The sequence below is a fragment of the Amia ocellicauda genome, chromosome 8 (assembly GCF_036373705.1).
Source record: "Amia ocellicauda isolate fAmiCal2 chromosome 8, fAmiCal2.hap1, whole genome shotgun sequence".
NCBI classification, from domain to species: Eukaryota; Metazoa; Chordata; class Actinopteri; order Amiiformes; family Amiidae; genus Amia; species Amia ocellicauda.
In genome coordinates, this window is record NC_089857.1 from 5801340 (window position 1) to 5820841 (window position 19502).

Genomic DNA, 19502 nt, shown 5'->3' on the forward strand with positions numbered 1-19502 from the left:
GGTTAAGATGCATCTTTAAATGTAACTTTTATTTTTTGTCTGAAAGTGTGGAAGTGAAATGTAAGCCAGTGGCATGACTGGAGCAAGGGGAAACTACCATCCCTTATTGGGGAAAACATTTGTTGTGATCCAATCAGAAATAAAGATCAGACCCAAGTGAAAATCCTACTCACCGTCCCTCTCTCCTGTCTTGTGGTGGATAATCTCACATGTGCCAACCTCAAATCCCCCCCATCGAAGAATCTTACTCCCTGCCGTCCTTCTACTGGATTCGGTAGTTATTAGTCTGAATTTCTTCTGCCAAACACGTACGCTAGGTCACTGATTTAAGAATACGTATCCTGCCGTGGCTTTAAAAGTTAATTATATCTCATTGATTCTCCTTTGCGAAGATGCATTTTAAATCACGACATACACACAACACAATTATCTAACTATTGTTGTTTCGAGAGAGGTAACAATATTTTAATTTCATTTGAAGTTTATTTTTTCCCTTGAACAGTTCCATTTCAGCTTTGCAAGTCAAAAAAGGCAAGCAAATGTTTTGTAAACAAATTAATTTGTGCATCAATCTTCATGCAGTGTTCAGCATCTGCCATGTAGCAATGTTCCTTCAGAACTAGGCAGCTGTCACTGGGAGATGGAAGAATTCTCAAACCTGATGATGCTACTGGTTTTCATTGAGCATTTTCCAATGTTTCACTTTGGATTGTAATTGCGGTATACAACACAAAGTTAATTATATCTCATTTCATGTTGGCACTTCAATTATGCGTTTTGGGACAAATGAGACTTGTGGTCAAAGGCACTCCAATAAATATCACACCCACCGATATTGCCTTGTCATCCCAGTTGTGTAAATTCTCAATCTGATTCTAAAATTCGTATATAACACACACACACACACACACACACACACACACACACATTCTTAGTATCATTCTGAGCAGGAATATTTTATTACAGCATTTATAACAAACATTTTTATGATGTGTAACTTTTCATGGCAATTGTCGTACTTGGACATTTGAAATTCAAAGGTGAGAGCCTGAACTATGGAATTAATTTGGTTTTCCTGACTGCAGCCAGCAAGACTGCAAGGCATTGATGTTTTTTGCCTCTTTAGGCAACCTTTCATGATAATGAAATGCACACATATGCTTTTACCTTGAAGGTTAAAGAAACATCACAACAAGCTTGAAGATTATTTAGAAGCATTTTCACGAATTGTTAATTGATGCTGCATTGTTTAAGGCTCTCAGTAATAATGAATGGCACTTCACATCAAAGAAAATATAACCTTTCACATAATGAAATTTTAGTAGGTAGAGTAGCTTATTTGAAGCGCTTTTTGACATCCTGAAGTACAACTGATGGAAATTGTGAAATGTATAATTTCCATTTTTTTAAAATATATATAATATATATATATATATATAATTTCTTTCCTTCTTTCTTGCTTTCTTTCTTTCCAGCTTTACTGCAGTGAAAGGGTATGAGCAGAGTAGTGGGAACCCTGACCTTCAGGATCAAAATGACATTGACTGTCTTTAATCGTTCACAATCAAAAATGTATGTTGGTGGCATTTTTTAAAGTGTGTTTTATTGAATTGTTAAGAGTTTGTATTAATACAGCATGTTAAAGAAAGCTCAACAAAGAATTCTGGGAATTGAGATCAATGAGACGGTACAGTTAGGACCCTGCGTTGTATGCTGCACTTTTCAGCACAAAGTGGTCATGTAGTCTGCTTCATTAATCCACTTATTGATTAATAATCTTCTGATTCCTTAATTAATTTAGTCATTCTATTAATGTGCTTTGGTGCTGATTAAGCAGCAGCATCTACAGACATTTAGTCAAGCATCCTTTTATTACCAATTCATCTTATTCAATATTGTTTATTAAAATGTGTACATTTAAATGTTTCAGTTGACTAGTAGGAACACGTCATTTATCAACAAAAGAGTAAAACGGCACTGATTCTTGGAACAGTTTATATAAAATAATGAACTCATGATAATGCCAGTTACTTGATCAAGGCATGCAATTACTTTCTTCAAGGTTTCCTGCCAAATTCAGTACATTTGACTTGTAATGCCCACACAGTGGCCCTTGCCAGTAATATCTGGGCAAAGCAACAAAATGTCTGCAACGGTTAGAAAAAGGTTTACACACTGCCCAAGCAGAAAACTAGGTTATAAAGACCCCCTGACAGAAGCAATCCGCCAAGAAGGCTGTACCCACGAAGTTGCCATCTGACCCATGCATAACATCACGGGACACTTAGTATTATGCTGCAGAAGATCATTCAAAATACATCCCTTTTTACGCAGGCTTCGTGGAAAAGAAAATGCACATTTCACTAAACACTGTATTGTTAAACGAATTGTTTGAAGATGTGCAAAGTTTAAAATCTACACTCTCCCTGATTGTGATGCATGGCATGACTGCTGGATCTAATTCAGTGGTTTGAAAGATAATAAATACATACTGAGCACAAGACGTACAAAGTATAAACTCCGCAATAAACCAACTGTGTAAAAACCTTCCATCATGTTTCAGAAAATACTGACTGATTACTACAAGCTGGATCAATGCAAAAAAAGAACACATTTTATTTATGCTGCTCATACATTTTTGATGGCAATAAGACGATTTGACCCACGACAAGTGTGTAGTTTGGCCTCCCATTATATTATATTCCAGGATTGGATGCTAACTGTCAATCAGAAACTGATAAATACCTACCATATGCAAATGAAAACAACTTTGAATGGGTTTCGGATTAAAACTGAAGAATTACTTCCCAAATTTAACATCCTTAAATATATTTGTCCGTTCTAATCAAGTCTGTAGATGCTAATAGAAGTTTTCTTACAAAGCCATTTGTTTATCTTTGTAATATTCATGTTACAGCATCATTGTTATGATTTCAGTATTTTATATAAACTTTTGTTGTTGTCGACCAGTTATGTGTTACTATGAGACATAAAGGAATGTGGGTTCCTTTAAATAAATGTCTGTAGCTGCTGCTTTTAATCAACACGCCAATGCACCTTAACAGAACAACTAATTTAAATGATTAACGGAATCGCAGGGTCATTAATCAATAAGTGGCTTAATGAAGCAGACTACATGACTGCCTTGTGCTGGGAGGAATGAAGTGCAGCCTAAGAAAGCTGGTCACATAAAATGCAGGGGCCTATGTATAGTGTCTACAGTAATACAACAGCAGCTGTACACAATACAATACTACAATAAAATGAAACAAATAACTGTAACAAATTGTTCACTGCAATTTTCATGGTTTACTATTCTGTTCAGATCTCCCACGGCCATGTAGTTTAGTAGGTAGGTGGTTTGCAACTAATGACATTCTGTTTTCTAATTTGATCTAGCTCCCTGCCTTACACTGCTTGCTTGCAACTAATCCCGGCCTTTCCTCTCCTAGGAATCATTAATTCAACAGGGATTGCTGAACCACACATACAGAATTAAGTCCCATAATTTGTCAAATGCTAAGCAGAGGCTGTTGTCTTGAATTGTTGGGTAAAGAAGAAAAAAAAGTAATTGAAATCCATCAAATGGCACAGAGAAATTACTCTTGCAAACCAGAAATTGGGAAAAATATATATATATTTATACCATATATGCCATATTACTGATGAATTAATGACGCGTTGTATGTCTTTACCAATATTTGTAGAGCAGGGGTTCCCAAATGCGGCCCTCAAGGATGTTTGATGTGGCACCCCAAAGCCAGCCTTTTCTGAACCTTTACTTTATTTTCACACTTTCTGAGAAATGTCTGTGACCAAATTGCACATGTAATTTGGGGGAAAATAATACAGCAACAATTAAAGTTCATAAATGTTCCCTAACAGAAATGTATAGGAAATAAAAAGGTATGATTTGGGACAAATCTTGATTTCATCACCAGACATTGGGAACCCCTGTTGTAGAGCCTAAGATAGTTTCTCTAGAATTGCTTTAGAATCTATAGAATCTCAGCATGACAATTTGTCAATGTCTTGCAAGAGAACATGAAAACAGTTACATACTGTCACACATGGTGTACCTCAGGGCTCCATTCTTGGATCTACATCTTTATATATGACACAGCTAGGATATATCATTGTGCATTATGGAGAGGTGTAGTTTGAATGGCTTTCCATGTCCAAATTCCAATGTTGATTTAGATCTTTGTAATTGTTAGATTTTTTTCCAGTTTGTGTTTGATTCAATTTTGCTTACTTTTAACATAATCTATGCGGGTTTATTGGGAAAATACAATATGTGCAGGCCTGAGTCCTGTAACTTGTATGCATGTGAATCATTATGAGATGTATGCTACTTTACTGCTATTCTAATGCTCTTTCTCAGGGTCTGCAGTGAGAACCCACTGGCCTCATTTTATGTAAAAGAACATGTATTTGGAAATTAGGTCCTGGTTAAATGCTTAATCAAGGTTTTAAAAGGCTTTGTGGCCTAATCCATTAATACAAGGGAAAAAGTCATTTATAATTACCATAATAATCTTATAACTAAATTATACATTTACATTTTCTGTCCCAGACTTTTTATGTATTATAATGCATTTCACTTAAGTAAGTAAGTAAACGTACTAAAAGCAGGGTTGAATTCATTGTCAGTGTCAATATGAGTGGGTAGGAGGCTGGTGAAACTACACAATTGGGTGACAACTATGAAATCCACGAGTGTCTGTTTATCACTTAATGCGGCAACTTTATTTCAGCAAATTGAACTGAGAACAGAATAACCTGTTTAGTGCTTGGGTACACACAGTATGTCTTTTAAAATGTATTTCTAAAGTTCAAGAGGATTTATGGGGTATCTCCTTCCAGACATTTCAAATCACTTTAATCACTGTTGTAGGAGTTAATGGCTGATCTCTACCAGACCTATACCATTTCATTGCATTGTTTAAATGGTATTTAGGTTGACATCTGTTTTACATTTCGGATTGTATTTTGACCCGAAGCAATTTTGATGGATGCAACTTGATTAATTGATTGATTTTATGTTTGTATGCATTTATTTATTTATTTAAAAAAATAGGTAATTGTTTCACCATAGGTCTCCTACTCGGGCAATACAGTGGAGTCGCGTATTACGCAGGGGTTGGGTTCTGATGTCACTGCGTAAGGTGTAAATCACGTGTAGTCTAAATTACCCTTGAAAATCCCTTAAATCACCCATAAAGTACACAATACATGTATACAACCCTGTACAATAATATCTATGTATAACGTATACAGTAATGTACAATATATGAGTATATATGCAAAATGTAATTTTAAAGTATTTTTATTACATAAAAGCGAGAGAGAGATGGAAAAAATAATAATAAAAAGGAAAAATGTAAACCTGAACACCTGGCTTACGTTTAGGTGCCATGTTGTACGAAAATTATGTATCTTTAAACACTAGAATCACACTCAGTGCGGCAAGATGCTCACACGTGGGAACTGAAATCAACTGAAGGAACCGCAGATTCATGTCTCCTATCTCATGCTCACTCCAGGCATATGCTCATTTAAATTGATATCTTTCTCTTCTTTCTATTTTTAGCCAAGCACTCTTGACGTATTTGTTTATGTTAAATGCACATGTCATGTGATGCCACTGTATTAGATTTCAGGAACAGTCTCTGGTACATCGGATTCCAGCAGCCGTAGCAGCAAATCAGTTAGATTAATCTTTTTAAGATTGGTATATTTTACCATTATTGCAGCATTATTATTGGCTTCAGCTCTGAAAGATGCAGCTCTATTAAACTGCTTTGGCAGTGATAAATTAAGACATAATGTTTTGTCCAGTAATTTGAAGCACTTGGCATATGTTGAACACTTGCCTGTCTTTTGCATGATTGATTAATTTGTTTTTCAAATGAAATTTGTCAAGTGTGAAGACATGGTTTGTGTCTGGTATTGAGAAACAAATGTTTGGCACAATAGATCCCCATTTTCTGCAGCAGGCTATCATGACTTTTTTTTCCAATCACTAATATATGCAAATTTCATGTTATGCTGAGCACGTGTTAGAAATGGAGAAAGGGGAGAGCCAGTCATTTTCAGTCATGGCATTAAATGGTCAAATTATGAAGATTTTCGTTGCACAATTGATTTCACCGTTTTCAACAAAACAGTCCTATTACATAACATTTAATGACCCCCTTAAACTAGTTGTAATAAGAACATTGTGAATAAACAAGAAATAAAAGTGAACCACCTAAGTTTTTTTTTTTTTTTTTTTTTTTTTTAAACTCCAAGTGCTCTAGAATGTATGTACAGTTAAAAAAAATTATTCCTTTAGTTTATTAGGGGGGTCTATAACCTTAATGATGTTCTGACCCTGATAACTTCTATACTTCTTGCTCTTTAAAGAGATCTGCCACAATTTATTCCTTAGTAATAAAATTATACAATGTTTTAATATTGGTTTTGGTTCACTTATTAGATTTCTTGTGGTATCTGAACTGACTGTAATAAAAACATAACTGTGCAGCGTCTGGCTTTTATGATGAATCACAGATGATATTGCTTTTTCTTTTACTTGCTTCAAATAAGTATAGGAAAAACATTTTTTAGTGATGCTACACCCCCCCTCCCCCATTATTCTTTCCATTTTGGCAGGTCAGGTTATTATTTTATGGATCAGGCACAAATTATTCATTTCCAAACACAAATCTGATCTATGTCTTACTAATCTATCAGTTGATAAATAGTACAGGGTGAATTATTCTCTTTTTAATAAAAAACACATAAACTGATATAATGATATAGTTTGACTGCAGACATTTGTTTTTTTTTTTTTTTTTTTTTTTTTTTGTATCCAATTGCAACTTAATTTCAGGATGTAAAGTTCTGTGCCATGATGCATCACTTGACATTTGAGGCAACGATCAGCTTTACTCACATTGAACTTGTAGTGCCCTCGGATACGGATGGTTACATTTTCAGAACAAGTGCTGTGATGTTCAAAGAAAAAGATTCAACATGTACTTTGGTAGAGAATCTCTGAAAGACTAATTGACTTACAAAATAGACATACAGGGTTAAAATGCACTAATTAGACCTTGGTGATGTTTCAGAGGTCTAGTAGAAACTCTCTACCCCTTATTAACTAGGCTTTATGGCACAGTTTATTGATTTAATGATAATAAGGGCCCCATAGCAAACATTCACATATAGCAATGCTTATGATGGGATTTGAATAGTGTTACTGACAATCTTTATTCTGTAGCTAAATACATAATATAACATTTCTCACATAGTGAACCCTGGAGATTTCCTGTTCTGGTCCCTGGATTTGACTACAACCCTGATATGGTTTAACCCTTTATGGTACAGTCATACACACAGTAGTTTGGTTATATTATAATTATATGTAGTATAGAATTATATATACAACTCTGCCACATGAAAAGGATGTGCTTTGACTTAGACATTGTATGTATGTGGCCTAATACCAGCTACCAAATTGAGAAGATAAAAACATACCATATTTGGCAGCTTGGATGTTAGTCATATCTGTCTGATGCAAAAGGCTCTATACCTTTCTATATTTTGTACCTGTACTTCAAACCTCAATTGGCGCACACATAGATTTTCACTACAACATGTCTGGAATAAGCAGTCTAGTGTATTTGATGCATTGTATGTATGTATGTATGTATGTATGTATGTATGTATGACTAAGTATTTATTTACTTAAATGTTCACTCACTTTATTCTAGATCATATAACATTTTTACAGGTCTATATTTTATTTTATTTTATTGTATTTATGTATTTTATTTTGCTGTACGTTTGTTGTATGTTTACCAGTCTGTAAAGCGCTCTGTGGCTACCCTGTGAAGGGCGCTATACACTGCTTTCGGCAGTGGACAGGGGTCAGCATGTGCACCCTGACTGGTCTGTGGCTACGCAGCCCCATACGCAACAAACTGCGATGACCTGTGTGTTCTGACACCTTTCTATCAGAACCAGCATTAACTTTTTCAGCAATTTGAGCTACAGTAGCTCGTCTGTTGGATCGGACCACAAGGGCCAGTCTTCACTCCCCACGTGCATCAATGAGCCTTGGCCGCCCATGACCCTGTCGCCGGTTCACTGCTTTTCCTTCCTTGGACCACTTTTGATAGGTACTGACCACTGCAGACCGGGAAAACCCCACAAGAGCTGCAGTTGTGGAGATGCTCTGACCCAGTCGTCTAGCCATCACAATTTGGCCCTTGTCAAAGTCGCTCAGATCCTTACGCTTGCCCATTTTTCCTGCTTCTAACACATCAACTTTGAGGACAAAATGTTCACTTGCTGCCTAATATATCCCACCCACTGACAGGTGCCATGATAACGAGATTATCAGTGTTATTCACTTCACCTGTCAGTGGTCATAATGTTATGGCTGATCGGTGTAAATAGTAACACTAAATTACAATTTGTTCTTGCATACAGAACATGAGGATTGCTTCTGATCTTACACTCAGGCATTAAGAATGAAAAAATATAGATAAGAATAGTTCAGTGGTTTTCTAATAGTACTAATAAAGCAGCTGTCAGAATATGTTCCTGCAATTAATGCATAAAAGATCAAATTATATTACCTGCTAACACACTATGTATATACAAAAAATTTAATGTTTAGCAATGATATAAGACCAGCATAAATACTTGGCAACCACACTTGACAACAAAGTGTTCTTGTTGAGCATGAAAATTGTAACCAGATTTATTTTATGGAAATCATATGATCAAGCTGCAAAAATCAGCTCTGGGAGTCTGAAATTATATTATTTCAGTTAAGTCAGTTCTTAGAAAGATGTTGACATTTTGCACATTTTATTTATAGAACAAATGAAATTATTGTTGTTGGTGAAAAGATACTAAGTTGTGCTTTATTTCTTAAACAAACTGCATTGTACTGCGTCTGAAAGGGCAACAGGAATACGAATACAAAAATTAACCTTGACTTTGGAGGGATAGATAAAAGCTGTCCCACCTTCATTTGTGTTCAACTTAATGCAGCTAAATGATAGTACATCCTGACACTTGTGACACATGATGCTTAACCATAGTTTTATTTACATGCTCTGTAATGAGAAACCAGGAAGCAAATATCATGAACTCCATGCACATTTAATAACAATAACATCTCTTGATCTGAAAAAAAAGTGTAAATATGTACACTGTAGTGTTAGTTTTGAAAGCAGAAGGTCCTTTCTGCTTCCCAAAGCCGATTTTTAGTTTTTTCTTTCCCTTCACGAGAAAAAAACCTTCTTGATTTGTGTGCCTTCCTCTGTATTTTTCAAAGCAATGTGTTGATCATAAGCCAGCAAACTCAAGAGGGTTAAACTTTTCCCTAGACTGAAAGCGTTTCTGTGCATTATTTGCTTTCCAATCCGAGCATCTCATCTCGCCGGGAGAGCTCGCTAATTGTTTCCTAGTTAGAAGCTGCAGTTGTTGTAACCTTTGGTGACACTCTTTAGCTCGTGGCAGTCAGACAATTATTTCAATTCCCGAATTGCACTACTATTGTGTGCACCTTTGCAGTAATGTAAGTGCAAAGCAATTTGTGAATTTCTCTATGAATGGAGGAGTGCGATGGTGGTTGAATCATAATGACTGTTTTAGGTAATTGGCACTTTAAGCTTTAATGCAGAATCCGTGTCAGAAACAGAATGCTTTTGGGTCACAAATGTCTGGTAATGTACTTTGTTATTAATTTCAAGATAATAATGTTTTATTTCTGTCATGCCATGCATATAATACACACACACACACACACACACACTGCCCTAGTTGTTCAATAGTATTGGCTTGGAAGATTTCATTCCAGGAGAGTTGTAATTTATTTGCGTTAATCTTGGAGCCCAGCGAGATAGATTTAGCTGTCATTTCAGTGCTCATAAGCCATTAGTGATGTCACTTGTCAGCTGGGTGATATATGCTGTGAGGTCATTCTCCAGACATTGCACACATCTGTTAGCTTGTACTGCCTGATTTTGATGGAGGCTCATTAACAGGAAAAGATCATCCTCATAGGTGAAAATTACGAAGAGTTATGAAGCATTTGTTCTCGCCTGCAAGAAAATCAGTCTGAATGAAAGAGAGAAGGCAGGTAGGCTGTAAATGATAAGGACATGCTTCACTGTGCGTGACGTGGCCCAGTGTTCTTCAGTAGTCATTTTTTTTTCCAAGCAAATTTCCTTGCTACCCTCTTTTTCATCTGGCAATATTTACTGTTCATTAATGTTGATTAATGCCTCCTAGGTTACTAAATGAAATGCAAATATGTATGTGCATTTTTGCTTTGACATATTCCATTAAAAACTCTCCTCCAAACAGCAACATTATTCCGGCCTTTGGCTCTTGACTTCTACAATGTAACTACACGCTTGTGCTTTCTTTCTTTCTAGTTCTGATTTTCCCTTACAAGCTCTGTGAGAGAAACTGTATAAATTATACATATGACTAAAAGAAGAGATGCAGGGCAATAGAATGTGGAAAAATGAAAAGTGAAATAAGAATTGAAAAATGGAGAATAAAGTATGCAGGGTCATCTAGCAGAGTTTTTTGTTTTTACCCTGCCTTTGCTTTCTTGACACTTTCAATATTTGTCTATATCTCGCAGTAGGTGAAGTATAATTGTATTGGCTATTGAAAATGAAGCAGATCATTACTTTATCGCTATGGTCAATGCAAAATGAATGCCATAGTTTAATGATGAGGGACACTCTTGTAGGTGTTGCTGTCTTGTAGACTTCAAATTGAGGTCCAGGCTACTACTTAGTTAACTAATGTCAATAATGGATGGATAAGTGGGAAAGGCACTCTTGGGAACTTGAAATAAAACGATTTACTCAAATAATTTTTAATTGAAACAAATGTACTGTCTCTAACAGCACAGAGGTTCAAATTCCCTATAAATATTTTGAGAATATCCAATTTGCAATTTAATCACGTATAAGTTAAAATTCATCACATTTCACATACCCTGGCAGTTAGTCTTATATACTGTAATTTATTATTTTAACTATATAAGCACTATAATTAAATTTCTCCAAATTCCCTTTAGTTTCCATAGCGCCTGTTTATCATTGGTTATCTTAAGGAAAGTGCCCTCTTTGGGATATTTAATGAATGTGCCAGAATTCAATATGCATTATGCTTGCCAATATACTTACTGATACATGGAACAAGACCTGATATACATAATTGTATGCATACGTTGAATGCATAATGTAGCCCATATGTTACATAGATTTTCAGAACTTTTACTCTGGGAAGCAGTCAACAACAGGAAATCAGTAAGTTTCTTCTCCAAGATAGTTACATGGTCCAAGTTAATACAGTTTTTAGATCTCAAATTTTGTTCAAGGAAAACTGTGAAGGGGAGTATGACAATTATTAAATGTTCTTTCCTTAATACAATTAGCATGTAATGTTCTCCTGCTCTGATTCCAAACAAAGTTCCAAAGATAATATATTCCAACCACTATCTTGAATATTTGGTTTAGATACTAGTCATACTTTTTATATTGGACTTAATGTGAAGTATCAGTCTGTAATTACTTTGAGTATAATAATCACCAACACCATTAGGTTTTGAGTTTCAGTGTGCTTTGTTTTAAATTGTTATTTTATTACTCTTGCCGTTTTAACAAATCCTACCCCTACATCAAACTGGCAATTTGTCAGCTTTTCATTCTACAGAACAGAAAATTGTAAAAACATTTTCTTTCTCCCACAACCTGTTTCAGAAAAAAGACACAAGAAAGTAAAACATCAATGATTCACTCCCAGTTATGCTATTGCTAAGATGAGCAACTCTGTGCCTTTTAACTTCACTGCAAGACAGCTGTCTACCACACAGAAATACAAAATTAGAGCTGTTGAGTTTTGCTCAAAATCATGAAAACAAAACAGAAATGTCCTATAGCCAACTAAAAAACAAAAACAAGGGGACAATGTAATTACTTAATACCTTATCTCTAAATCTAATTGCCTTTTGTTTTCATTTCAACTAATGAAAGGGGATCCTTCTGGACTTATAAAGCACAAGATCATTCTTACTGTAGTTATTTCTCCCGGAGAAATCTAAATGTACACGTGCAGAAACTACAGAATCCTCCACTGCTTCCAACCTGAAGGTCTAAAGGAAGTTATCTTTCAAGGCAAGAATAGTTCCCAAAAGGGATTATGGGATATTGCCTCATGCAAATCAGAAGCACTGAAAACTCATAACAAAGCTGCCAATAGCCAAAAGCTGGCATTTCTCTTTTGCTGTTCACCTGGTTTCGAAGACGCTGTGGGTAAATATGAGCTTTATATTTAGGGAAAACAAAAATGCAGTTCTCTACCTGTCCCTTAAGACTTGAAAGCTAGATAATGCTGCTTTTGGCAGTTCAAGGCTTCTGGATGTAGCTCAGTGCTGCTCCACACATGATGTCCTTGACGTGGTCTTGATGTTGCCATAGCAACAGATGTATACACCTGTGTAGCATTGTGTGTGTATGTGTATATATACATATATGTATTATATTATATACACACCATGGGGGGATGACCACATTATGGGGGGATTTTTTTAGGTGGGGTCTAGGAGATATGGATATGGATATGATGAAAGGTTGTGAAGATTGAAATCAAAATAAAGAGATGGACAAAAACCAGATAAACACCTGGCTCCTCCCCAAGGTTAACTATACATGTAACACCGATCCCTCTCTAAACAAATAGTAATACATGACAAACAGTTATCCATTAAAAATCTGTGTTCATAATAAAAGACCATAAGTTAAAAGCAAAAGTTTTTGGGGAGGGACATTTCCTCCCGGGGCGGTCCCACTGTGCCCCTCCCAGCATGGCATCACTCTAATGTCTACACCCCCTTTCAAAATGTTAAACTTTTTTTCCCTCATTAAAATGGAGAAAATAGCTCTACCATGAGCACCAAAGAGCTTTCAAAAGAACTCACAGACAAAGTAGCTGAAAGGCACAGATCATGGATTAAAAAAAAACATAGGCTTTGAATATCCTAAGAGATCGGTTAAGACAGTTATTAAGAAGTGGAAGGTGTATGGCACCACTAAGACCGTGCCTGGAGTCCCTCCAAATTCGATACCAAGCAAGAAGGAGGCTGCTTGATTGCAATGAATTTGATTTTAGACCAGGAGTGGGTCCAGTTCATCACTGCATACAAGGACCTATGTATTGACAGCTTTGTTAGGAGTTTTCAGCACTTCCTATTGCATGAGGCATTTTTCCATACTTCATTTTGGGAATTATTTTCTCTTTCAGAAAACCAAGGTTGCATCTGCAACCCAACATTTTTCATTGTTATTATTTTAATAAAGGACAGTCACTGGCCTTTAGGGGGAATCTGAAATGATTTTTGTGGTCAGGGACCTGAACATGACACTGGCTTCCAGGCTGTCCAGAGGTGAAAATTATATTTCATTGTGACAGCTTGCTCTGGAGAATAAACTCGTATTCTCATTCAGGCAGGACAATCAAAGGTCTGAAATTTTCAATGAATGTGATAGAAGGCCCCTTTTTAATTTTGTCCAGTTATACAGACCCAATACAGATCTTGCCAAAGCCATTTATTAACTTTAATGGCACAACATAATGTAATTGTAAAATGGGTAAAAAATAATATTATTCTTTATTAAACTTGAAAACAAGGTTCAGTCTGTCTTTTCTGAATTAGCAAGTTAAATTTAGCAAGTGTTATTTATTAGTAGAATTCAAGTACAGAACATGCATTAGTGTTCACAAGTCTAAATCTGAAGATTAAAATCTCGATCGCAATGAGCTGAAACATGCAGGACCTAAACCTTCATTTGCCATCTGCATTGTCTGGCACTTATTAAACTTGCTATTATGCTCCATTTTATTGTTATTGTTGTTATTGTCTTTGTTATTTATACATATAATATACGCTTACACGGACAGGCAAATGCCAGACAAATTGGCTGTTGTTGTTATTTTCTATCATAAAGGATTCCATTTATCTTAGATCAAGTAGACAGCTGTGTCTTGTAAACCTTGTGAGTCATGTATTATTTTTCTTTGAAAATGAGAAGGGAGGCTCTTTTTTTCTTTTGGTTCCTAAAATAAAGTTGTCCAACAATGAGGACGAGATCATAAAGTAAAAAAGAATAAAAAATCTCATTCTTAAACATGTCACAGTTTTTCTGCCTGGGGCACAAAAACCTTTAAATCATTCACAGGGCACCTCAGAAACTTATATTTATATTATTTCCTTTAAAATGTATTCCCTCTTTCAGCTGCCTAAGACAAGTTCTCTTAAGGGCATTCTTGAACACTTAACAACAACTGACAAGTAGAAGTTGAAATATGTATAATATTTGTGTGCAGAAAATCATGTATAACATTTTTAATTAAATATGAGTTTTAGATACTTTGTTAATATGTAGAGAAACTTTGGCCACTCAGCATGTTGGGACATAAAAAGGACTAGGGCACAGGATAGGATACTAATATGACTTAAAATTACATGGATTCATTTAAATAGTATTAACGTGTGAAAAGCATAGCAATGGGGAGATATGTCTGCACAAATCAGTTGGTGTGTGTGTGTGTGTATGTATGTATATAATTGTAAATAACAAGGAAAATAAATACGTTATTTATTTATTTAGAATATTATTTATGTATTATCTACTTTCCATTATTCTTCTGAGAATATCTACAGACCTTAACTGGAAATTGTTACAATTTGAGTGTCTAACATTACTAAATAATGGATTATTGTATTGTTCTTCCTTAAAGTATGATACCAGATGTTATTTAATTGACTCCATTAAAAAAAAAAAAAGCATCTTCCAGTGTGAAAACCGTATGCCTTTGTTTTTCGGACTGTTTTTAGTTTTAGCATTTCAAGTCACCTATTGCCAAATGACAGTTCCTTTTTGTATTGCATTTTTGTTATTATAGATATACTAAAGTGTTTCCAAATTGCTAAAAATTGGTAGCACTGAATATTGGCTGTTTGACAAAATGGATTATTGGTGTACTTATTTTCTAGAAATTTAAAACACAAAACAAACAAAAACAAAAAAAAAGTAAAATGCTTTGTTTAAGCCTTTCTACAGCTTCTTTCTGCAAAAGAACAGTATGTTGTGTTGGGAATAACAAGGGAGGGTGGTGTTCCTTCCAAGAAATCCAATTATTTGGGAGTGATGAATCTTTAGGGCCAGTCAAAATAAAATTAACACTTGGTGATAGTAGCATTACATATTTATGTATTTTTAGGTAGATAATAAGACCGTAATAAACTAATTGAATTTTTTTTACCAATATGTCAATGTAATGGAATAGTTTCACAGTTCTTCTATTATTCTTTGTAGGAAGGCCAACTGTTTTTTTAATTACTCTGGTTACTGTTTATAGACATGATATAGTGTAGCACTGATACACACTTTAAAATGTGGCCCGTGAAAAATCTGTTTTGTAATGGTTACAAACAGGGATATCCAGGCTCCCAAATCAATATTATGCCACAACACAACAGGGATTCAGTTCCATTGGCAAACTGAATGAGGCAGCTGTGAAACCTTGATTAGAAGGAATGGAGGGGGAAAAAATATTTTAATAAACATCACAAGTAATGTTTGTTTTTTGTTTTGTTTTTTAGCTTTTTTTTATGTGGAGACAGATCACGTATTCTGCATTTTACATTTGAGCAGAACAGCTTAAGTTCAGAAACCTCAGATTTCAGTTAGTCTCGATAATCACACCCCCTAGGGAATATTCATTCATTCATCTTTTTTTAAAACCAGATTAGTCAGCAAAGGACACAACACAAGTGACAAATTACACGTCAGTAAGAGACGAGAGAGGTTTTAAAGTGTATTAACGGAATGTGCTCAGATATCCGAACAGCAGGAATATAATGGCAACTGGAACAAATCATGAGCAAAAGTCTGAAATTAATGATGTACAGCAGACCCAGGAGCTTTGAGATTTAAATACGATGTCCAGCGCAGCCGATTCAATAGCACCTGCTAGTTAAAGAGTGTCTTCTCGATTTCACCACCATCCGCTAATTGACGTAGGCTGAATCTATTCTTTAAAATGATAATAAGGAGAATCTCAGTAGAGCTAAAGGTCCAAGAACACGCCTTATAGATTATCAGCAACCTAAATAACTTGAAGGTTTTGTCCATTTTGTGATCTGTCGAGTTAAAAGGTTTCAGGGTTTGGTTCGCCCCAGAGCTTCAGATGCCCTGGTTACAAATTGAAGTCTGATTAGTACTGCCATCACAGCTACAACATGTCCCACTCTCTGTTCATAGGTCTAAGATCTATGCACATAAGTAACTTCCCCCTATACCTTTATAATATTCTGTATACCCACTAATTAAGTCTAAGAAAAATAACATTATTCACATTATATTAAACGGACATACATATTGGATCGGTTTAGTTCTTTGTATGGGACACTATTATTATTATTTATTTGTTGGCAGACATCCTTATCCAGGGTGACTTAAAGGATACAAGAGCAGTACAATGCAATAATACAGTACACCGTTAGCACTACTTCTCTAGTGCTTGCAGTGTAGTTCTCACTAAAAGATCTCTGTCAGATGTGGTCATGTGATTCATGAGCAAGATGTCAAGAAAGTCTTCAGACTTAATGGCTCAGGAGAGTCACTGTTTGTAGAATATAGATTACAGATACAGTCCTTCTGTTTTTGGACAACTGAAATCAAATGGTATTATTTTCTAAGGATTACCAAGGTTGGAATGTGGCATTAAATTACAGTTTGACTGTGTGGCTTAACTTCATTATATAGGTATATCGTGGTGCCTCATGAACTCAACTTAGAAAATGTGAGACAGGAGACAGGAGCTCTTGGTATCTGTGTAATATCAAATGTGACCCCTTTCAGTCCCATTGCTATACTAATCATAACCTGACAACTGCTAGATGTCTAGTCTTCAAATGCTCATTACTTCAATTGGGTAGGTCTGAGGAGCTTCAGATAACAAATGACCAAGCAGCAAAACAGCCACATTGCCAGCCATAAGGCATACATCCCCATATCAAGAGCTTCTTTCTCATGTCTCACTCTCATATATTTAAACATTGAAATCCTGTATCCAATCTCCTGCCTCCAGGGTGCCAATGTCAAATGAATGAATGAGCGAGAGAGAGAAAATATAACAAATAAAACTAAAATTGAAGTTTTTATTTATTTCTATTTTTTTTACTAGAATTATTAACAACACTTTGTTGAAGTGGTACTAGTCTGACATCATCATGATTGTGTCCAGCTTTTGACCACTGGAGCTGTTCACAAGAGGGAGCTTGAGAACAGATAGCTTTTTAACACATCAAAGAAGACAAATTCCACTAATTAACACAGCCTTGAATAATGATTTACAGGTGTTTTCCAAAGGGAGAGAGATGTATATCTATGCACAGTTTTGTTTGCTTTTCGGTTACAAATTACTTCATAAAACAGGTAAGGTAGGTAGGTAAGGTATATTTTCATGGAAATAATTTATAATAGTAAATTATGATAATGCATGCTGAATAACTATTCTCTGTTCGATTCTGTCGAGTTTTTAGCTATTAGATGTGCTTGTCATACATCACATTTCAAACAATTGCTTCTTTTTTTCTGGGAACACTATTCACAGGTTATTAAAGAACAATCGATACAGAAGAAACATACTGCATTTTTTTTTTCAGATTTATTTTAGATAATGTGCATGCTTACTTTATAGGTGAATGGTTAAAACAGCCTTTATCCTTTATTTATTTTTAATGTACATCAGTCCAACATGAATTCAGCCTTTGGAATTCTTTGTAGGTAGATGCTTAGGACTTTCACTTAGTTGAGATGAGGTTTGTTGTTTTTCAATAGGAAATGAGAGGGGAGTGTGCTTTTAATGTTTTAATGCTGATCTTTGCTCTATACAAGTGTCTAGTGTAGACTTGTAATAAGTTGGAATGTGCTACAAAATTGTTTACCTGTTATTTTTTCAAATTTATTCATAGCATGTTGTTGAAGAGTCATTTCAAAACTTACGCTTTTCAGAAAATACACTTGATAATTGCAAGTGCTTGGTACATCTAGTGTGAGATGGAGTTTTATTTATTGTATTATCAGAATTGAGACTTGTTCAATCTACACCTCTAAATAATAGTTATTGTGTCTCAGATGGAAAGTCCCAAGATCAATTTTCATGTTAAAATAGTCGTATGCTGATTGTAGCCGTTTCTTTCTTTATTTTTCACCATGTCAAACTAGATATTCTGCTTTCAGTTTTGCATAGTTTACAATGTAAGTAAAATGCAACAATAACAAACTTCTGCATTTCTATACAAATTAAGTAATACAGATTCAGTATGTAATCCCTTTAGGCATTGCATTCCAAAGCTTTTGACCAGATTTGCTTCAGCTTCCCCTTTTGTTCTACTTTTTTTACATGCATGTAAAAATAAATAACATTTTGGCCCTTCACAAATCAAACACTTTGGAATGCTAAAGATTAAATTAAAAAGCAAATGACGTCATACTTCTCTAGTTTACTCATTGTGTGGTGAGTGTATGTAAAGATCCCTTGCTGGTGAATATTGTCGATGCTCTCAAGCATTGTTAACCTGTTTAATCTAGAGAACCTTTTTTAAGAACCACGGGGAAGTAAATGCACCCATTAGCAGAAGGAGAGGAGGGCAACCCCCCAAAAAGTGCTCTAATCGAGAATCAATATCAGAATGGTGTTGATTTGGAAATTGCAATCCAGACGCACAGCTTTCTGGGTACTTTGCGTTTGTTTTTGTTTATTATTAAGTTTTTAAGTGGGTTTATTTATGATAGATTTTTTCCTCAGTGATTTTTAATAACCTGTGTGTGGTGGGGTTTCTTCACAGAATGCTCCGGTCCACTTGGGATGGAGGGCGGCATCATTTCGAACCAGCAGATCACAGCATCCTCCACACACCGGGCTTTGTTTGGGCTGCAGAAGTGGTACCCGTACTTCGCAAGACTCAACAAAAAGGGACTGGTGAATGCGTGGACTGCTGCAGAGAATGACAGATGGCCGTGGATTCAGGTAACAGATGGAAGCCAGGAGCAAGGAGCAAAACAAATATTATTAATCATATGGAAGATGCTAAGAATCTGAACTATCAAACCAGCTCTGAATTCTGATTAATATCACATTGCAATACATGCATAGAGTGAAATATCATTTTTGGATTGTTTATCAGCTAGTTTAAAAATCACTGTTTTAACAAGTCTTTGTGTGTTGTTGCAGAGTATTCATAAGATACGCACTCTTCCAGATCGAATCCATAATATAAGCAACTTTGAAAAATTTGAAATTTAAAACTTGTCGAATTGCGGCATAACTTGTGGATATGAAGTGTACTGTACCCGCGGCTGTGCAAAAAACAGTGAAGATGGCGTTGTTCTTTTGAAAATTACAACAGA

General features: G+C 35.4%; 1 protein-coding gene across 3 annotated transcripts in view; it reads left to right on the forward strand.

Moving 5' to 3' along the window:
- LOC136755360 (EGF-like repeat and discoidin I-like domain-containing protein 3) overlaps positions 1-19502 on the forward strand; it is a 195649-nt gene that overhangs the window by 100979 nt on the left and 75168 nt on the right. For all 3 annotated transcript variants that reach the window (XM_066711884.1, XM_066711885.1, XM_066711886.1), the window contains one exon: positions 18941-19122. In XM_066711884.1, the coding sequence (XP_066567981.1) occupies positions 18941-19122 (182 nt within the window). The remainder of the gene's footprint in view (positions 1-18940; positions 19123-19502) is intronic.